Genomic DNA, 20,158 nt, shown 5'->3' on the forward strand with positions numbered 1-20,158 from the left:
ACAATGTTTTGGCATATTTTTGTTTTGGATGTTGAAATATCAATGCTAGCCAATTTTTTTTTTTCTTTTTCTTTTTTTTTTTCTTTGACTTTTGTCTGTATTTTCATGCATTGTTGATTTGTTGATATTATTGTTTAAAGATTGTATCTTCTTATTAATTTGCCTTAATAAAAAACAAAGTTTAAAAAAAAAAAAAAATGTCATGCTCTATCTGAATCACGAAATAAAAAATTTCGGTACAGTGTCCCTTTAACTAAATAATACCTATTTAAAACTAAATACATACTTACCTGTGAAATAAAACCTAAGCTAGCTACAATATAACTAATAGTTATATTGTAGCTAGCTTAGGTTTTATTTTTATTTCACAGGTAAGTTTGCATTTATTTTAACTAGGTAGACTAGTTAGTAAATAGTTATTAACTATTTACTAACTACCTAGTTAAAATAAATACAAAATTACCTGTGAAATAAAACCTAAGCTACCTTACACTAAAACCTAAAATTACAAAAAATAAAATAACTACCATTACAAAAAATAAAAAACCTACCATTTAAAACCAAAACAAAACGAAATTATCCAAAAAAAATGGTGGGTTTTATTTTAGATTAGGGTTTGGGCATGTAAAAGAGCTAAATGCCCTTTTAAGGGCAATGCCCATCCAAATGCCCTTTTCAGGGCAATGGGTAGCTTAGGTTTTTGTTAGAGTTAGGTTTTTTATTTTGGGGGGCTGGTTTGGTGGTGGGTTTTACTGTTGGGGGGTCTTTGTATTATTTTTTTTTACAGGTAAAAGAGCTGTTTTACTTAGGGCAATGCTCTACAAAAGGCCCTTTTAAGGGCTATTGATTATTGTAGGCTAGGTTTTTTTTTTATTTTGGGTGGGCTTTATTTTTTTTAAAGGGCTATTAGATTAGGTGTAATTCTTTTTTATATTTGATAATTTTGTGTGTTATTTTTTGTAATTTAGTCTTTTTTATTTTTTGTATTTAGATCGTTTGCAATTTTGAGTAGTGTTAGGATTTTTTTTAATGTGTAATATAGCTTATTTAATTGGTAGTTAGTTTAATTTTAGTTTAATAATTATATTAGTTTAATTGTTAGTTTAAACATACGGCTAGATTTAGAGTTTGGCGTTAGCCGTCAAAAGCAAAGTTAAGAGGTCCTAACTCTGCTTTTTGCCGCCCACTGGTATTTAGAGTCAGGCAGGAAATGGTCTACCGCTCACTTCCTTTCCGCGACTCCAGGCTACCGCAGATCCCCATACGTCAATTCTTTTCAATGGGATTTGCCTAACGCTGGTATTTGGAGTCTTGGAAGAAGTGAGCGTTAGACCCTCTACCAACAAGATTCCTACCGCCAAAAAAAGTCAGTAGTTAAAAGCTTTATGGGCTAATGCCGGAATATAAAGCTCCTAACTACTTTGCTATAAAGTACACTAACACCCATAAACTACCTATGTACCCCTAAACCGAGCCCCCCCCCCCACATCGCCAACCCTCTAATAAAATTTTTTAACCCCTAATCTGCTGCCCCTAACATCGTCGACACCTATATTATATTTATTAACCCCTAATCTGCCCCCCCAACGTCACCGCTACCTAACTACACTTATTAACCCCTAATCTGCCGACCGGACCTCGCCCCCACTATAATAAATGTATGAACCCCTAATCTGCCCTCCCTAACATCGCCGCCACCTACCTACAATTGTTAACCCCTAATCTCCCGCCCGGAATGCCGCCGCTACTATAATAAAGTTATTAACCCCTAAACCTAAGTCTAACCCTAACACCCCCTAACATAAAAATAATTTTAATTAAACAAAATAATATTCCTATAATGAAATAAATTATTCCTATTTAAAAATAAATACTTACCTATCAAATAAACCCTAATATAGCTACAAAATAACTAATAGTTACATTGTAGCTTTTTTAGGATTTATATTTATTTTACAGGCAACTTTGTATTTATTTTAACTAGGTACAATATCTATTAAATAGTTAATAACTATTTAATAGCTACCTAGTTAAAATAAGTACAAAATTACTTGTAAAATAAATCCTAACCTAAGTTACAAATACACCTAACACTACACTATCATTAAATTAATTAAATAAATTACCTACAATTAGCTAAAATAAAATACAATTAAATAAACTGATCTATAATACAAAGAAAACAACACTAAATTACAAAAAATAAAAAAATATTACAAGAAGTTTAAACTAATTACACCTAATCTAAGCCCCCTAATAAAATAAAAAAAGCCCCCCAAAATAAAAAAATGCCCTACGATATTCTAAATTACAAAACTAATCAGCTCTTTTACCAGCCCTTAAAAGGGCTTTTTGTGGGGCATTGCCCCAAAGTAATCAGCTCTTTTACCTGTAAAAAAAAAATAAAAAAATCCCCAACATTAAAACCCACCACCCACATACCCCTACTCTAACCCACCCAAACCCCCCTTAAAAAACCTAACGCTAACCCCCTGAAGATCTCCCTACCTTGAGTTGTCTTCACCCAACCAGGCCAAAATCTTCATCCAAAGTGCGCAGAGGAGGTCCTCCATCCAGCAGAAGTCTTCATCCAGCCGGCGTCTTCACTCTTCATCCATCTGGAGCGGAGCGGAGGCATCTTCCAAGGAGCCGATGCGTAGCCATCCTCTTCATCCGGAGTCTTTGTACACAATGATGGTTCCTTTAAGTGACATCATCCAAGATGGCGTCCCTTCAATTCCGATTGGCCAATCGTATTGAGCTTGCATTCTATTGGCTGATTGGAACAGCCAATAGAATGCGAGCTCAATACGATTGGCTGATTGGATCAGCCAATCGGATTGAACTTCAATCTGATTGGCTGATTGCCTCAGCCAATCAGATTTTTCCTACCTTAATTCCGATTAGCTGATAGAATCCTATCAGCCAATTGGAATTGAAGGGACGCCATCTTGGATGACGTCACTTAAAGGTACCGTCATTGTGTACGACGAAGACTCCAGATAAAGAGGATGGCTCCGCGTTGGCTCCTTGGAAGATGGCTCCACTCCGCTCCGGATGGATGAAGATTGAAGACGCCGTCTGGATGAAGACTTCTACCCGATGAAGGACCTCCTCTGCACACCTTGGATGAAGATTTCGGCCCGGTTGGGTGAAGACGAAGCAAGGTAGGGAGATCTTCAGGGGGTTAGCGTTAGGTTTTTTTAAGGGGGGTTTGGGTGGGTTAGAGTAGGGGTATGTGGGTGGTGGGTTTTAATGTTGGGGGGGTATTGTATTTTTTTTTTACAGGTAAAAGAGCTTATTACTTTGAGGCAATGCCCCGCAAAAAGCCCTTTTAAGGGCTGGTAAAAGAGCTGATTACTTTTGTAATTTAGAATAGGTTAGGGCATTTTTTTATTTTGGGGGGCTTTTTTATTTTATTAGGGGGCTTAGATTAGGTGTAATTAGTTTAAACTTCTTGTAATATTTTTTAATTTTTTGAAATTTAGTGTTTGTTTGTTTTTGTATTATAGATTAGTTTATTTAATTGTATTTTAGTTTAGCTAATTGTAGGTAATTTATTTAATTAATTTAATGATAGTGTAGTGTTAGGTGTATTTGTAACTTAGGTTAGGATTTATTTTACAGGTAATTTTGTACTTATTTTAACTAGGTAGCTATTAAATAGTTATTAACTATTTAATAGCTATTGTACCTAGTTAAAATAAATACAAAGTTTCCTGTAAAATAAATATAAATCCTAAAATAGCTACAATGTAACTATTAGTTATATTGTAGCTATATTAGGGTTTATTTGATAGGTAAGTATTTAGTTTTAAATAGGAATAATTTATTTCATTATAGGAATATTATTTCGTTTAATTAAAATTATATTTATGGAGGGGGCGGAGCTGGCAGCCTAAGCAACAGGACGTGTCTATGCAGAGCTCCTGTTACCGGACCAAATAACTCATCATTATACTTTAATTCAGGTGTATCTGCACTTGTATCTTTCTTTTATTGGACCCTAGAGCACAGAACATAAGTTATAGCTCACAAAGGCGACGTCTTTCAAGCCACAGCAACATAAAGACTATATGGCCTGAAGTAATCGTTATCCCTGGGGCCAGCCGCCATCTTGGATAACGCATTTAGATTGGTGTCGGAGTAATTCATATTATACCTAGTTTCAGCCCTCAACTCTGATATGGAAAGCCAAATTTTGTTTTCGCTGCGAGGCTTACTGCTCTCCTTAGACTCCCATCACCACGCACTGATCATGGAGCTGAGAGAGGTCATGGGACAGAGAAAACATACGTCAACAACATATGGACTTGAGGGAGAGACTAGACATCACGCATCAGATATCTCTGCTTGGGGAACAAACAAGACCCGAGAAATGAAGGATATACCTGCTATCCTCCGACAGAAGCGTGAGTCTAATGCGCTACACACAATGGATTTCTGCGAGGAGCTGAACCCCTTACAGCCCAGCTCAATCGATGCAGAAAAACTACTACGCAGCACTCCATCTGCTCAGAGTCCCGCGATCCAGGCTGGCGTAGTGAAAATGCAGAGCCACTCAGCATGTCAGTCTGATCTACCTAGACCTACGAAGCCCCTTACGTCTCTTATCCAAGTTAGGAAGGTGGAACATGGGACAGATCATGGGGACATGAAAAGGACCTTGTGGCCTAATACCCGGTCACGAGTAATGTTAAGAGCCATGCATCCCGGCTATTCTAGATGGAATCTTCACGCCAAACATACCCAGGTCCCCCATTCAACACACAAGGACCTGTGCTACACATACCGATTTGACTGCATGCTATGCAGGTATCGGTTGATCAAGGTGACACTGTCAGTCAGTTTATACGGGGTACCAAGTTACTCACTTCTTTAGGACTGGCCACGCATATTGGCTTTACTGAATGCTCCTCTTTCCTTGTTATTAATCCTAAGACTTGAGCTTCTACACACTTAAGGGCTCATGGACATCCCTGCTGGGTTTTGGATAACCCCTAGTCAATTTTCATAAGCAAGGATTGATGTTATTTTTAATCTTTATCTTGCTTGAAGTTGGATGGTAGACTGTAACTCTATCTCTATTTTATCAATGCCCATGTCTGCTAGATGTTAACTAGGGGAAGTTTATTTAAAGCAGCATCATAGCATAGGGAGAAATATATCTTGTTAGTTGTTTAACACAGTTAGCACTTTTACTAACCTTGTCTATTCTATCCACCTAACTATAGTCTGACATTATGCTCTGCAAAGTTTTAGCAACTGGGGTGCTAAGATTTGATCCAACTGTGTAAGATGTTATTCGCTCTTATAAGACAGTTAATAACAGTTCATTTTACTTTATAGCTATTATCTTCACCCTGCAACTGTATGTACCCCTCTGACCTATTTGGTGTAGATTTGGTTATATGTTTTTCTTTTAACTTACTCACGTGTACATTATACATGCTGTTCTGTGTTGGCCTTAAGATAGATACTCTACCTCTCAATTTGATGTTATTCTCACTAGATGTTTAGAGGTCTCTGTTATAATACTTATATGTATAAGGGTAGAGCAATGTTTCCTGCTAAATGTAGTTATTATATCTCATCTAAGCTGTGTATTTGCTCGCTCATCTCGTTTTATATACTACCATACATCTTCCTCATCTATCATTACACTGGCACATACCCTGACTCTCTTTTGGGTGACTCACATCACAATATATCCTTCTATAGGTTAAATGTTCAAGTTGTTAATTGTTGTTTTCATATGTTGTTTATCTGTCTTGTTTATGCATTGCTTTGTTAGGCCTGCACTCCCTCTTCTGTCGTATAGAGATGATGTCCACATTACCTAAAACCCTTATTTAGAGAGGTGCTGCTTCTGCCGAACTGAGAGAGCATAGCTCTCTTTAGTGTATATCTACATAATACCTCCTGTTATGCATTTAGTCTCATCGCACTATACCCCCTGTGTACTACCAGAATAGTTTTGGGATCTCTGGTATCTGAAGAATAGCCTTGTTGCCACTATCTATATACTAAACAGAAAGCCAAATGAATATTTTAGCGTAGCCACTTATCCCCTTCTAGACTATAAGCTTACATTGTGACTGCCCCACTAAATATGGCTATTTCTATCTAATGGCTTTAGAGTACCTACTCAATATTCCGTAGTACCCCTCTGATTTGGTGCCTTAAGCCAGAATTGGTTACATGTGATACTGGCTTTAGTTCTAGTTGTACTTCCATACACCAGTTTTATAGCCCAGAGGTTGGGGTGCATAGTTATCAGATACTCATAGGCTAGAAGTTAGTTTAAACATACAAGTAATATATATTACTCAATACTAATTGCTTTAGTTGTCCACGTGTATAGCAGTCAATGTATGTTTGTATATCTATATTTGTCTATGTATGTGCTATCATTATGATTGACTGTAGGACTGTCATCACAAGCCTTTTCATAGTTCTGCCCAAGTTATCAGTACATATTACTTGTTCAGGTTAAGCCTCTCTCCTCCCTTTCCCGCCGGTACTTACTGCCTGCGGGTCATATCCCTACTCCTTTTTCCAGCTTTGTCTATAGGTGACACTCCCCTAGGAGAGGGGCCCATCCAGAGATTCCCTATATCTTGAACATTCTAATGCCCTCCTCTCCACATAATAATACAGAGTGACTGCTGAGCCCCATCACTTCCCATAATTAAGTTTTAGATTTATCTAGGTAGCATATTCTACACATTTGCTCTTACTATCTCATTATATGAGCATAACACCTCACTTAGATAATTACTTTACCCAGATAAAGCCATGCCCATCCCTATTGGTTTTGTAAACAACAGGTCTCTCCTGCGAAGCCCACCCTTATAACCATCTAATAAGTCCTTCCATACCTATTCTCCTGTCCTGTATGGCTCCGCCCCTCCATTCCCCTCCCCACTCCACTTTGAGCGGCTTTTGCCCGCTGCATTCCCTTACCCCTTTCCCCGCTAATTTGGTCCATAAGTGGCCAAACACAAGCTAATCCACATCTGTCCTACTTTTACCAGATTATATAACGCTACAAATGCTCTTTAGGACAATGTGGAGAATATACTCTATTTCCCCCTCCCTTTACCCCCATAAAACCACCCCCCCCTTGCTTCTATATTTCTTAAATAAATATTTTACAGTGTATCTAACCATCACAAGGTGGGGTCACTTCTAGTCTACATATCATATAAAATATAAAACTGAGGTCTTAATCTTGATAGTCCAAACTTTTTACTAATGCCTTTAATAAGTGGGATTTATATGCCCCTTCTATTTAGCTCTACTGCCTAGTAAACCTCCATGCTCTTACACAACACTAACCAACTATAGCTTCTCCATTCTTTTATTACTCATCATAGTGTTCCACTCTTTAAACTCATACATGCATACTATGTTGGCTTAACCTGAGTTGTTTACCTGGCAAGATCATGGTATTAGTATTGTATTTTTCTTCCCTGTCACTATTGTTGGACGTGTCATTATTGTTATATTTGTTTATGACTTCAATAAAAAACTATTTAAAAAAAAAAAAAAAAATTATATTTATGTTAGGGGGGTGTTAGGGTTAGACTTAGGTTTAGGGGTTAATAACTTTATTATAGTAGCGGCGACGTTGCGGGCGGGAGGGGTTAATAATTGTAGGTAGGTGGCGGCAATGTTAGGGAGGGCAGATTAGGGGTTAATAAAATTTATTATAGTGTTTGCGAGGCGGGAGTGTGGCGGTTTAGGGGTTAATACATTTATTATAGTGGCCACATTTTAAGCGTTAAAAGACGAACGCACAGACTTGTAATCTAGCTGTTTGTTTCTTCCCTTGAATGACCAATAAAAAAAAAAGTTTGGGTTTCAAATATTTAGGTAATAATGACTGTGATGCTGCTATTTACAATGTACACCATCTTATGATATTTCTGCAAAATAAAGTTATTTTCTAAAAATGCTTTTCTGCTGAAAAAGTGAGGTAAAATTTGTGTGGGTATATCACAGAAAAAAAATGTATGTGTAAAAATCAATAAGGGCCAAACGGGGTGTGAAAATAGCTTAGCAGCAAAGGTTTATTATTATTTTAAAATGGGGTCCCAAATATACTATTGGGGATGCCGCCCTTGGCAGTTAAATAGTTTCTCTGAATCTCTGAGTCAATGGGAACTTGATTGTTTATGTGAGTGTGTTAATTTGTCCTTATTCTTTGTATATGCATTTACAACTATATATTAAAAAAACATCTTATGTTGGAAAAATCTGTGTAGCCTTAAGTTTTAGATCAATTTGGATATGGCAACACTAATGTCACTGTATTAGCTTTTTTTATTCTTCATTAAATATGTTTTCTAACTTACCATTACTCCTCATTTCATTTAACGTCTTAAGGTCCAAAATATTGATGCCTGCTGTGTCTAGTTGAAGAACAAGAAATCACATAAAAAAAATAGATAAAATCCACTATGCAAAATATTATCACAAAGCAAAGCTCAACATAATTTAACAAAATATTGTAATTGGGACAATATTAAACTTTCTTAGAGTGTACAATTTACAATAATATATATTTCAATTTACTTTTACAATCATATTTGCCGCTTTCTCTTAGTTTCATTTATTAAAACTAGCCCCTCCTTCCAGTCCACCAATCATTCATCCTCAGCCTTGGCTCATTTATCTAACACACTATCTATGCAAATGTCCCCACACTGCTGAGTGACATTAGAGAAAGTCTCAAGTAGCACTCTGTAGGTCCAGCAGCTACAAATTATGAAGGGTGCAAGCTATCACGAGCCACTGACCAGCTCCCCAGCAAGAACTTAAATCCAAGAAACAGCAGCGCCTTGCTTCAAGATATATATTTATTGCATAGACAAGTAACAAAATTGCATTGTTTCAGGGGACAACCCCTTAATCATGCATGTGTACATCACATCCTGTGTGCTTTAAATAGCCAATAAATTAACCCAAAAGTGCTTAATACACCTGAGCAGACTTCCACCTAGTGGTTAAAATTTATAATTACAGATGATTTAAAAACAGAATCAGAATAACACATTTAGAGCAGAAATAAAACTTATACATTGTTATCATAATACATTTTTTAACTATTGAACCAAAAAGAGACCAGGAATACATTTCACAATTCATCTACCTACTGCCAAAAATAAAATAAATCATAATTTAATAAAAGATGAACCAGTCAATCTCCTTGCTCATACCATTTGGGAATAAAGTGTCTAGCTTGAAAATCCAAAAGGCTTCTTTTTGTTTTAGCCTTAATTCCCTGTTACCCCCTCTCCAAGGTCTTTCAATGTAGTCAATAATTTGAAACCGCAGTTGGCTAATTGTATGAATTGCCTCTAAATAAATTACCAATCACAGGGGATGTTAGTACCTTACAGCGAGTATTACTTTTATGTTCCACAATTCTATATCGGACCATCCTGGTGGTCTTGCCAACATAGGCCAGTCCACATGGGCATTTAATCATATAAATAGCGTATTTCAAATTACAAGTATAATGAACTCTTATGTTAAAAAAAAATTCTGTGAGGGGGTAGGAGAATTGGGATCCTTTAATCATAGAATTGCAGCTTGAACACTGCAAACAAGGATAAGATCCTTTATACACCTCAGTGATATATGTTTGTTTAGAAACAAATGAAGGGCCAATGTCTGCTCTGATAAGCCTATCACGGAGACTGATTTACGTTTTTATGCAGGCATAGGCATGTCATTAAATTCCGTTATATTAGGATTGCATTTCCTTAGTATGTGCCCATGTTTGCGTACAATTTTCTGTACCTCCATACTTTGTTTTGAGTACTGTGACACAAAAATAATCTAGTAGTCTATCATTATTATCTTTAGGCTTGTCATGTTGTGTAAAAAGGGTACTCCTGGGAGTCATTAATACTTTCTCCATCTCTTCTTTTATGAAGTACCCGGGGTATCCCCATCCATAAATTTTTGGCCCATCTCAATTAGTCTTAGAATAGCAGTTTCCTCTAACCTAACGTCCAAAAACTGATTCCTAGGGAGAATCAGTGTAGAGTTATGAGCACTAGTGTAATGTAACAAGTTATTCCTGACTGTATCCTTTTGGTACTGTGATGTCTAAAAAATTGAAGCTGTGTTCATTCCAAGTTAAGGTAAACTGTATATGATTTTGCCATATTGGCCGAATTCCAAAAATATCATCTATATATCGCCACCAAGTGGCACCATACCAAAGATACAATAAATGTTCAAATACATTTTTTTCTTTAAATACATTCATGTATAAGTTTGCATTATTGGGGGCGACATTGGAACCCATGGCAGTACCCTGTAATTGAACGTAGAAGAGTCTTCAAACAAAAAGAAATTGTTATACAAAATCAATTCCAACAATTGTAATACAAAATAAATTTGGAACTTATTCAATTTATTGTCTGAATTTAAGGTTGATTTAATGGCTGCTAGACTGCTCTTATGTGTAATGGAAGTGTATATAGTTACAACATCAAGGCTGAATAAAATATACTTGTCATTTTTAAATTGTAAACCCTCGAGTTTGGACAAAAAGTCCCTTGTGTCTTTTAAATAGCTACGAGAGAGCATCACAAAAGGATGTAATATCTTGTCTAGATACACAGCAATGTTTGAAAATACTGAATCAGTGCTTGCAACAATGGGGCGACCAGGAGGTGAGTGCAAGGATTTATGTATTTTAGGTAAGGTATAAAATACCGGAATAACACTATCCTCTACCAACAAAAACCTTGCTGTGTTTACATCTATTACTCCATGCAGCCTAGCAAAATTTTATATCTTATTAACCTCCTTGATTATATTGAATAAGGGATTACAATTTACTTTTTAATAGACATTAGGCTCATATAGCTGTTGAATTATTTCATCTTTATAATAATTCTTATTCAAGATGACCGTGGCTCCACCCTTATCAGCCTGTTTCAAAATTAAATCAGGTCTAGCTTTTAACCTTTTCAATGCCTTGCCATCCTTCCTAGTAAAGTTAATATCACTATTGCGCACAAAATGTGTATTTCTATGCATTTTTAACTGTAGATTTGATATGTCAGCAGTTTCTCAAAAGTATGTAGGTAGTAAGATAGGAGCGCCAAAAGAGGCAAGGCCAGGGGTTTGATGGAAATATGTGATATATAACGTAATTGATGAAGTTAGGGTCTGAATGAGTTCCCTGCAATAGTGGACCACAGTGATTTAGTCCGTCCTTCTTATAGTATTATAGAGTTTGTTTAAGAGCGTAGATTCCAAGCGTCTGGCGCTTTGGATTGGGGGGTGGATGTTAATGTGTACTATGAAGGCATATATAGGTGCAGGATAATTATAAATCGAAAAAATTGTCTATATATAATGATATTAGATGACACAGAGCATACGTCTTCCAAATGAAATATCACAATTTTAATACAGTTATGTGCAATTTAGTACATCATATCCGGTTAAAAACAAGTTACATACAAGAATATGGATCCATAAAAACTATATGATAATACGATATATTAAAAATATTATATAAAAAATGTATTTAAGAACAATGATACGTATTAAGAACAATAATACAGTGAAAGTTCTGTATGTTAGAGATAGTCTGGGTCTCTCTGACAAAGTCCCTACGTCTGTCGTGGGGAAGGTAAGCTAAGGTACAGCTGTACAGCAAATATGCCTATAGGATAGATTTGCTTGTAAGGTGGCTGTATGAACATAGCAGTTTGAAAAGTAGCGAATGGTAAGACAATATGATAATGATACACAAATGTACAGATGAAAATAACACACAAATGTACAAATAAAAACCTCAATTGTGTATAAGAACAAAATAGTGATCAAAATAATGATCCAAAAAGCAACTTGTGATCAAATAATAATCCAAAAAGCAATGCAGAAAATGTGTTCCTTAAATGAAGGTGTGAACAGTCCAATTAATGTGAGGTGATTTAATCCGTGAAAAAACACAAAAAAACAATGTAGTAAAGTCCATAAAGATGTTCAAAAAAGTTGTAATCCTTAATTTGATATCTCAAAAATAATAAGAATATCCAAAAATGTAAAAAATATGTATATAAGAATGTCCAATACAAAATCTCCAAAATATCCAATATAAGTGACTAGTGTATACACAAAATTATAAACGTGATCACTGTGAAAACAAAAATCTGTAGTTCTTATTGTAGTGCACAATGGTATTAGAAAATTGGAAAATGCACAAAATGAAATAAAAATATAAAAATATAAAAATATAAAAGAAAAAAGGGGAAGAACATAGTGTGATATTGTTAAAAATAGGCAATAATAAAAGGAGTAATGCTCACCATATACTTGTCAACGCGTTTCGGCCTGCAGTTGAGGCCTTTCTCAAGACTAACATATGGTATGGGTGAGCACCAGCCTTTATACCTTCTTTCTATCCAATCATTTTTTGCAAATTGCGCCAAAATTTTTGCGCCAAAATTTGGCGCCAAAATTCTTGTTCTTCCGGGATTTTGACCCGGTAGTGTTACCCCTGAATTGTTTTACAAATTTCTTTATTTTCATTTGTTTTAATTTGCCCAGTTTTTTAGCAATGTGGCTGTAGGTGCCAATCTCGTGCTCCTAAATTTGTTAGGTGTGGCTATTTATAATGCAATTTTGTTTCTTAACGATTTTTCTTGTGTCAGTTATGGTGTGACACAGCACCGGAAGTGAGATAGTTGTACACTTCCGGTTCGGCCGCTCGCCGGAAGTCGCGATGTTGCTTACTTCCGGTTTAGTCGCTCCACCGGAAGTCGGGTAATTACGTACTTCCGGTTCGGGCGTGAGACCTTTTTTTTAGTTAGTCATCTTCCTTAAAAGCGGAAGTTGGGTTGTTTATTCCCATTTTGTTCATTGTGCCTTTACTTATAAATTCTCCTGGGTAACATTAAGTTTAATATTCCATTTTAAAGCTTTGATTGGTTAGAAAGTCGATTAGAGGTTATGTTGTCATTGTATGACAAAATCTAACCTTGGTTATTGGAAGATGTTCTGTGTTTCTATGGTGCATATAATCCTTATACGCTTATAGGATTTCTGCCTGCACCTATATGTCTAAAAGTCACGTAGTTAGAATGCCATGTTATTACGAACAGAAAAAATAAATATAATAAGAAAAGAAAATAATTGGAAAATTCTTATACCATATCAGATCACATATTAGAGTAACGTGTTAGCATCTCACAATGATATCATATAATGTGTTGAATCTTACAAAATGGTTTAAACTTGAGCCCACCCTATATAATATAGAGTGGAGCAAGAAGTCACTGGGTCACTTTAGTGCTGATTGAGGATTGGAAGATTAGGTTATGTGTTTATTAAACAGCATAATTTAAGTATGTGAATTGTGGTTCTGTGAGTAGAGATCTACCATTCAATTCCTGTATGGGTTTTTTCAATAATACTGAAATTGTGCAGTAAAGATTGTAGTTCTGTATGTGGAGAACTATCATACTGTTACTGTGTGAAGCTTTCTGATATTATTGGAGCTTTGCAGTCAGTGTGGGTGTGTCGAGTTGTACACTAATGTGGCCTATTTCCCTTTGTGCTAAACGGCATGGTATCACATAGTCTGTTTGTGCTGATTTAGTTAAGGAGGGATTTTCATTGGGGGGCTATCTATTTCTTACTATTTTAGGCTTAGTAGATGGCATAGGTCTTCTTTATTGTTCAGACCCTTTGGGTGGAGACAATCTAAGTCAAATATCCATCTTGATTCCGCAATCAAAAGTTTTCTTTCATAGTTTCCTCCCCTCCAATTCGGTTTTATTAGTTGTATTCCGTAGTATTTTAGATCTTTGATGTTCCCTCTGTGGTGGATGAAAAAGTGGTTGTATAGGATAGTGTCGGTGTTTCCATGTTCGATCTGTAATATATGCTCTCTTATCCTGTCTTTCAGGCATCTCGAGGTCTGCCCGACATATTGTAGGCCACAGCTACATTGTATTATGTAAATCACACCTTTAGTGCTGCATCTTATCAAATTCTTGATCTCATATTTATTGTTAGAGTTGTGAGAAAGGAAGTTCTTGGTCTTCAATCCCCTTTTACACGCCTTACAGCTGGGGCAAGGGAAAAAACCTTTTATGTTTCTCCCTAGAACATCCTTTGTTTGGGCTGTTTGTTGGCGGGGAATGCTAGGAGATATTATGTTCTTAAGGTTGTCTGATTTCCTGTATATAAATCTGGGTCTGCTGGACAGTGTTTCTCCTATGATATCGTCGTTTTTCAGTAGGTGCCAGTGTTTCTCCAGTATTCTTTCTATAGTTCGCCTGTTTTCACTGTACTGGGTGATAAAGGCGACATCTATGGAGTTATTGTTGATATTCATTCCCTTCCTCTTATCTCTGTATCTAAGGAGCTCCTTGCGATCTCTGTTTCTCACTTCTTCGATATCCTTATTAAGTTTCTCTTCATCGTATCCTCTATCTATGAAACGTGTTTTTAGTTCTTCTGCCTGGCTTTCCCAGAGGTTGTGATCTGAGCAGTTTTTCTTAAGTCGTAGTAGCTGCCCCTTGGGAATATTTTCCTTCCATCTAGAATGGTGACAGCTTGCATTGTGGATGTAGTTGTTACAATCTACTGGTTTGAAATATGTTGAGGTCTTGAGTTCCCCCTTCTCAACTGTTATTTTGAGGTCTAGGAAGGTGATTTCAGTGTCACTAATCTCATATGTGAATTTCAGGTTGTTCATATTTTGATTCATGACATTTAGGGTGTGTTCCAGATCTTCTCTGGAGCCTCTCCATATCATGAGGATGTCATCTATGTACCTGTGATAGGAGACCAGGTCCGCGTCGGCTGGGCAAGAGTCCCAGAATGTTTGTTCCCATTGGCCCATATATAAGTTGGCATAACTCGGCGCGAACCTGGTCCCCATCGCTGTGCCACACAACTGGTTGTAAAATTTTCCATCATGGGAGAAGTAGTTGTGTGTCAGAATATAGCTTATCCCTGCTAGGATAAACTCTTTCTGAAGGTCAGGTACTGACTCATCTTTCCTTAGAAAGTGTTCAACGGCGTCTCGTCCTCCTTCGTGGGGTATACTGGTGTAAAGAGAGGTTACGTCGCACGTAACTAGTAGATAGCCGTCCTTCCATTCTGTTTCCTCCAAGATGTTCAGAATCTGTGTGGAGTCTTTCACATAAGATGGTAAACGTGTCACATACTTCTGGAGATTTCTGTCTAGGTATTCTGAGAGATTGCTGGATATGGACCCTATACCTGAGATAATTGGCCTTCCCGGAGGGTTGTGTAATCTCTTGTGGATCTTAGGGAGGTAATAGAAGACTGGTGTTATTGGATGTTCCACGCTGATGTATCTGAATTCCTTGTGGTTGAGGATCTCCTGTCTGTGGGCTTCATCTAGGAGTCTGTCTAGTTCTTTTTTGTATTCATCTATTGGGTTTTTTCTCATGACTTCATAGGTATCCTTATCTGATAGAATTCTTTTGCATTCTGTGTCATAGTCTTCTTTATTTAGTATTACGATGCCGCCCCCCTTGTCGGCCGGTTTGATGACTATGTTGCGATTGTTCTCCAATGTTTTGATTGTTTGAATCTGGTCTCTTGTTAGGTTGTGCTTGTGCCTGGTTAGCTGTTTCTGGCTGATGTTCCTCAAATCGCTACAGACCATTGTCTCAAACATTTCAATAGCGTTACCCTTGCTGGATATAGGGTAGAAAGATGAGGTGGGTTTCAGATCCGAATGTTGGTAGGGATCTGTGCTGCGCTGCGTGTTTTGTCTTCCTTCGATTTCTAAAGGGGATTTCATGAAGTGACGTTTTAAAGTCAGTTTCCTTGTGAGTTGCTTTATATTTACAAAAGTGTCAAACTTGTTGAAGCTTTTGGATGGAGCAAATGATAAGCCATAATTGAGAATTGAGTTTTCTTTATCTGTTAAGGTTATATTGCTGAGGTTGTAAATTCCTCTGGGGGTAGCCTGTTCTTCTTGGTTCTTAGAGTTATTTTTATCTTTCCGACCATTTATTCTCCTTCCGCCCCTCTTTCCTCTGGGGTTTTTCTTTTTTCGATGGGGTTTTGGAGTTCGTCTATATTGGAGTTCTTTCATTTCATCGAAGGTCTCTCCAATTCCTTGGTCGTGAAATGATACTCCTCTAAAAAATGTTGTCCAGAGACTGAGGCTTTCTTTGTGGCTTTCTGGTGCTGCTGACCTGGGGCAAATTCATCTGTCTCCTATCCGATTGAATTGGCGTCTGGTTCTGTGTTGTCTCTATGGGTCTTGTCTTTTTCATATGAGGCGTATTCCTGTTACCTTGGTGTTCTCTCCTGTTATACGGAGGATAATGGAATTGCTGCTCTCGATCATATTGATTTACTTGATTGTTGAATCTATTTGGTGTGAATAATCCTTCCTCATATCCATAATTTTGCTGTCTCCTATCAGTTTGCTGAGCATATTCTCTTCCGTAGTTCGATCTCTCGTAGTTCCTCCATCTTAAGTGATGGTGTTGTCTATAGCCAGGTTCGGTAGTGTGGTTCCAATATGGTGAGTTGGGACCTCCATTGGATTGGTGTTGTCCATAAGCATGGTACTGAGTCCGCTCATTTCCATAGCGGAAGTCTCCATTTCTGTTGTCCCTGTAATTCGATACCCTTCTTTGGCGACGTTGGTTTCCCCACTGGTTTCTATAGTTGTGTCCATGGTTGTATCTTTCTCTGTTCCAACCTTGATGATTCGTCTGTTGTCTGTATTCTTGTCCATTGTATCTTTCTCTAGGAGTTTGTGGTCCATGGTGCCACTCTCTAGGAGTAGGTGGTTCATACTCAAAGTGTCGTTCCCCTCTGTCTTGGGGTCTCTGTTGTTGTCGTCTATTCTTTTTGTGGGTAACCGTAGTCCATTCTTCTTCATCTGTGGATGGTCTGCCATTGGGGTTGTTTGGGTGGACAACTTCTATCTTTGTCTCTTCTGTAGAGTTATTTTCATTTATGTTTTGGTTTCTGATGATGTTCAGTTCTCTGTTCAGTTTTTTGCTCTTCTTGATGATTATGTCGTCCCTGATTTTGGAGATCTTTTTGTCCAAGTTCTCCTTCCTTTCAAGGATCTCTTTTGTTTCTATTATGTGTCCTTCTGGACCAATTAATTCGTCTTCATTGGCCTTAATTTCTATATCGACCTGGCTAAGAATAGATTCCCTATGCTCGATGATGGCTTCCATGAGGGATCTTGATGCTGTGATTAGCACATCAGACCATTTCTTGATAAATTCTGGGTTATCCGATTGGAAAGCACAGTCTTTTTTGATCATCAGCCCTTTTGGGATGATGTTAAGCTCCAGACACTTTTTTAGGAATATAATTTCGGCCTTGTATTTTGTTTCTTGTATTAATAATCTCTCTAGATTTTTGAATATCGATGTGTGGTCTAAAGACCCTGATGGGCCTTGAAATGAAGAGGATAGTGTCTCGTTAATCTCTAAGGTGATCTCTCTCCTTAGTGACTTAGTGAAGTCCATCTTAATGTATTGTCCTTAGAGTGTTAGCCTTTGTTGTGTTATTAGTTTATTACACTAGCTGCTGTAAGGTTTGGGGAAGGGGTGTAACAGAGCGAATTTGTTGTGCTTATAGCGCTTGTGTATAGAGTGACCTGTGGCTCCTGTCTAGAGCGGATCCCCAAAAAAAGTCCGCAATAGTGCTATGGTGTATGTAGGTAGTAAGATAGGAGCGCCAAAAGAGGCAAGGCCCGGGGTTTGATGGAAATATGTGATATATAACGTAATTGATGAAGTTAGGGTCTGAATGAGTTCCCTGCAATAGTGGACCACAGTGATTTAGTCCGTCCTTCTTATAGTATTATAGAGTTTGTTTAAGAGCGTAGATTCCAAGCGTCTGGCGCTTTGGATTGGGGGGTGGATGTTAATGTGTACTATGAAGGCATATATAGGTGCAGGATAATTAGAAATCGAAAAAATTGTCTATATATAATGATATTAGATGACACAGAGCATACGTCTTCCAAATGAAATATCACAATTTTAATACAGTTATGTGCAATTTAGTACATCATATCCGGTTAAAAACAAGAAACAAAAGAGATCCTTGAAAGGAAGGAGAACTTGGACAAAAAGATCTCCAAAATCAGGGACGACATAATCATCAAGAAGAGCAAAAAACTGAACAGAGAACTGAACATCATCAGAAACCAAAACATAAATGAAAATAACTCTACAGAAGAGACAAAGATAGAAGTTGTCCACCCAAACAACCCCGATGGCAGACCATCCACAGATGAAGAAGAATGGACTACGGTTACCCACAAAAAGAATAGACGACAACAACAGAGACCCCAAGACAGAGGGGAACGACACTTTGAGTATGAACCACCTACTCCTAGAGAGTGGCACCATGGACCACAAACTCCTAGAGAAAGATACAATGGACAAGAATACAGACAACAGACGAATCATCAAGGTTGGAACAGAGAAAGATACAACCATGGACACAACTATAGAAACCAGTGGGGAAACCAACGTCGCCAAAGAAGGGTATTGAATTACAGGGACAACAGAAATGGAGACTTCTGCTATGGAAATGAGCGGACTCAGTACCATGCTTATGGACAACACCAATCCAATGGAGGTCCCAACTCACCATATTGGAACCACACTACCGAACCTGGCTATAGACAACACCATCACTTAAGATGGAGGAACTACGAGAGATCGAACTACGGAAGAGAATATGCTCAGCAAACTGATAGGAGACAGCAAAATTATGGATATGAGGAAGGATCATTCACACCAAATAGATTCAACAATCAAGTAAATCAATATGATCGAGAGCAGCAATTCCATTATCCTCCGTATAACAGGAGAGAACACCAAGGTAACAGGAATACGCCTCATATGAAAAAGACAAGACCCATAGAGACAACACAGAACCAGACGCCAATTCAATCGGATAGGAGACAGATGAATTTGCCCCAGGTCAGCAGCACCAGTGTTGAAAATAACAAAGACACAAAGAAAGCCTCAGTCTCTGGACAACATTTTTTAGAGGAGTATCATTTCACGACCAAGGAATTGGAGAGACCTTCGATGAAAAGAAAGAACTCCAATATAGACGAACTCCAAAACCCCATCGAAAAAAGAAAAACCCCAGAGGAAAGAGGGGCGGAAGGAGAATAAATGGTCGGAAAGATAAAAATAACTCTAAGAACCAAGAAGAACAGGCTACCCCCAGAGGAATTTACAACCTCAGCAATATAACCTTAACAGATAAAGAAAACTCAATTCTCAATTATGGCTTATCATTTGCTCCATCCAAAAGCTTCAACAAGTTTGACACTTTTGTAAATATAAAGCAACTCACAAGGAAACTGACTTTAAAACGTCACTTCATGAAATCCCCTTTAGAAATCGAAGGAAGACAAAACACGCAGCGCAGCACAGATCCCTACCAACATTCGGATCTGAAACCCACCTCATCTTTCTACCCTATATCCAGCAAGGGTAACGCTATTGAAACGTTTGAGACAATGGTCTGTAGCGATTTGAGGAACATCAGCCAGAAACAGCTAACCAGACACAAGCACAACCTAACAAGAGACCAGATTCAAACAATCAAAACATTGGAGAACAATCGCAACATAGTCATCAAACCGGCCGACAAGGGGGGCGGCATCGTAATACTAAATAAAGAAGACTATGACACAGAATGCAAAAGAATTCTATCAGATAAGGATACCTATGAAGTCATGAGAAAAAACCCAATAGATGAATACAAAAAAGAACTAGACAGACTCCTAGATGAAGCCCACAGACAGGAGATCCTCAACCACAAGGAATTCAGATACATCAGCGTGGAACATCCAATAACACCAGTCTTCTATTACCTCCCTAAGATCCACAAGAGATTACACAACCCTCCGGGAAGGCCAATTATCTCAGGTATAGGGTCCATATCCAGCAATCTCTCAGAATACCTAGACAGAAATCTCCAGAAGTATGTGACACGTTTACCATCTTATGTGAAAGACTCCACACAGATTCTGAACATCTTGGAGGAAACAGAATGGAAGGACGGCTATCTACTAGTTACGTGCGACGTAACCTCTCTTTACACCAGTATACCCCACGAAGGAGGACGAGAC

General features: G+C 37.7%; 1 protein-coding gene across 4 annotated transcripts in view; it reads right to left on the bottom strand.

The window, feature by feature from the left end:
- Positions 1-20,158, bottom strand: part of LOC128662231 (CD209 antigen-like protein C) — a 295,491-nt gene that overhangs the window by 168,841 nt on the left and 106,492 nt on the right. For 2 of the 4 annotated variants that reach the window (XM_053716050.1, XM_053716049.1), the window contains exon 4: positions 8,361-8,417. The exons of the other annotated variants lie outside the window; for them this stretch is intronic. In XM_053716050.1, the coding sequence (XP_053572025.1) occupies positions 8,361-8,417 (57 nt within the window). The remainder of the gene's footprint in view (positions 1-8,360; positions 8,418-20,158) is intronic. 4 annotated transcript variants of the gene reach the window in all.

This window comes from Bombina bombina, chromosome 6 (assembly GCF_027579735.1).
Source record: "Bombina bombina isolate aBomBom1 chromosome 6, aBomBom1.pri, whole genome shotgun sequence".
NCBI lineage: Eukaryota > Metazoa > Chordata > Amphibia > Anura > Bombinatoridae > Bombina > Bombina bombina.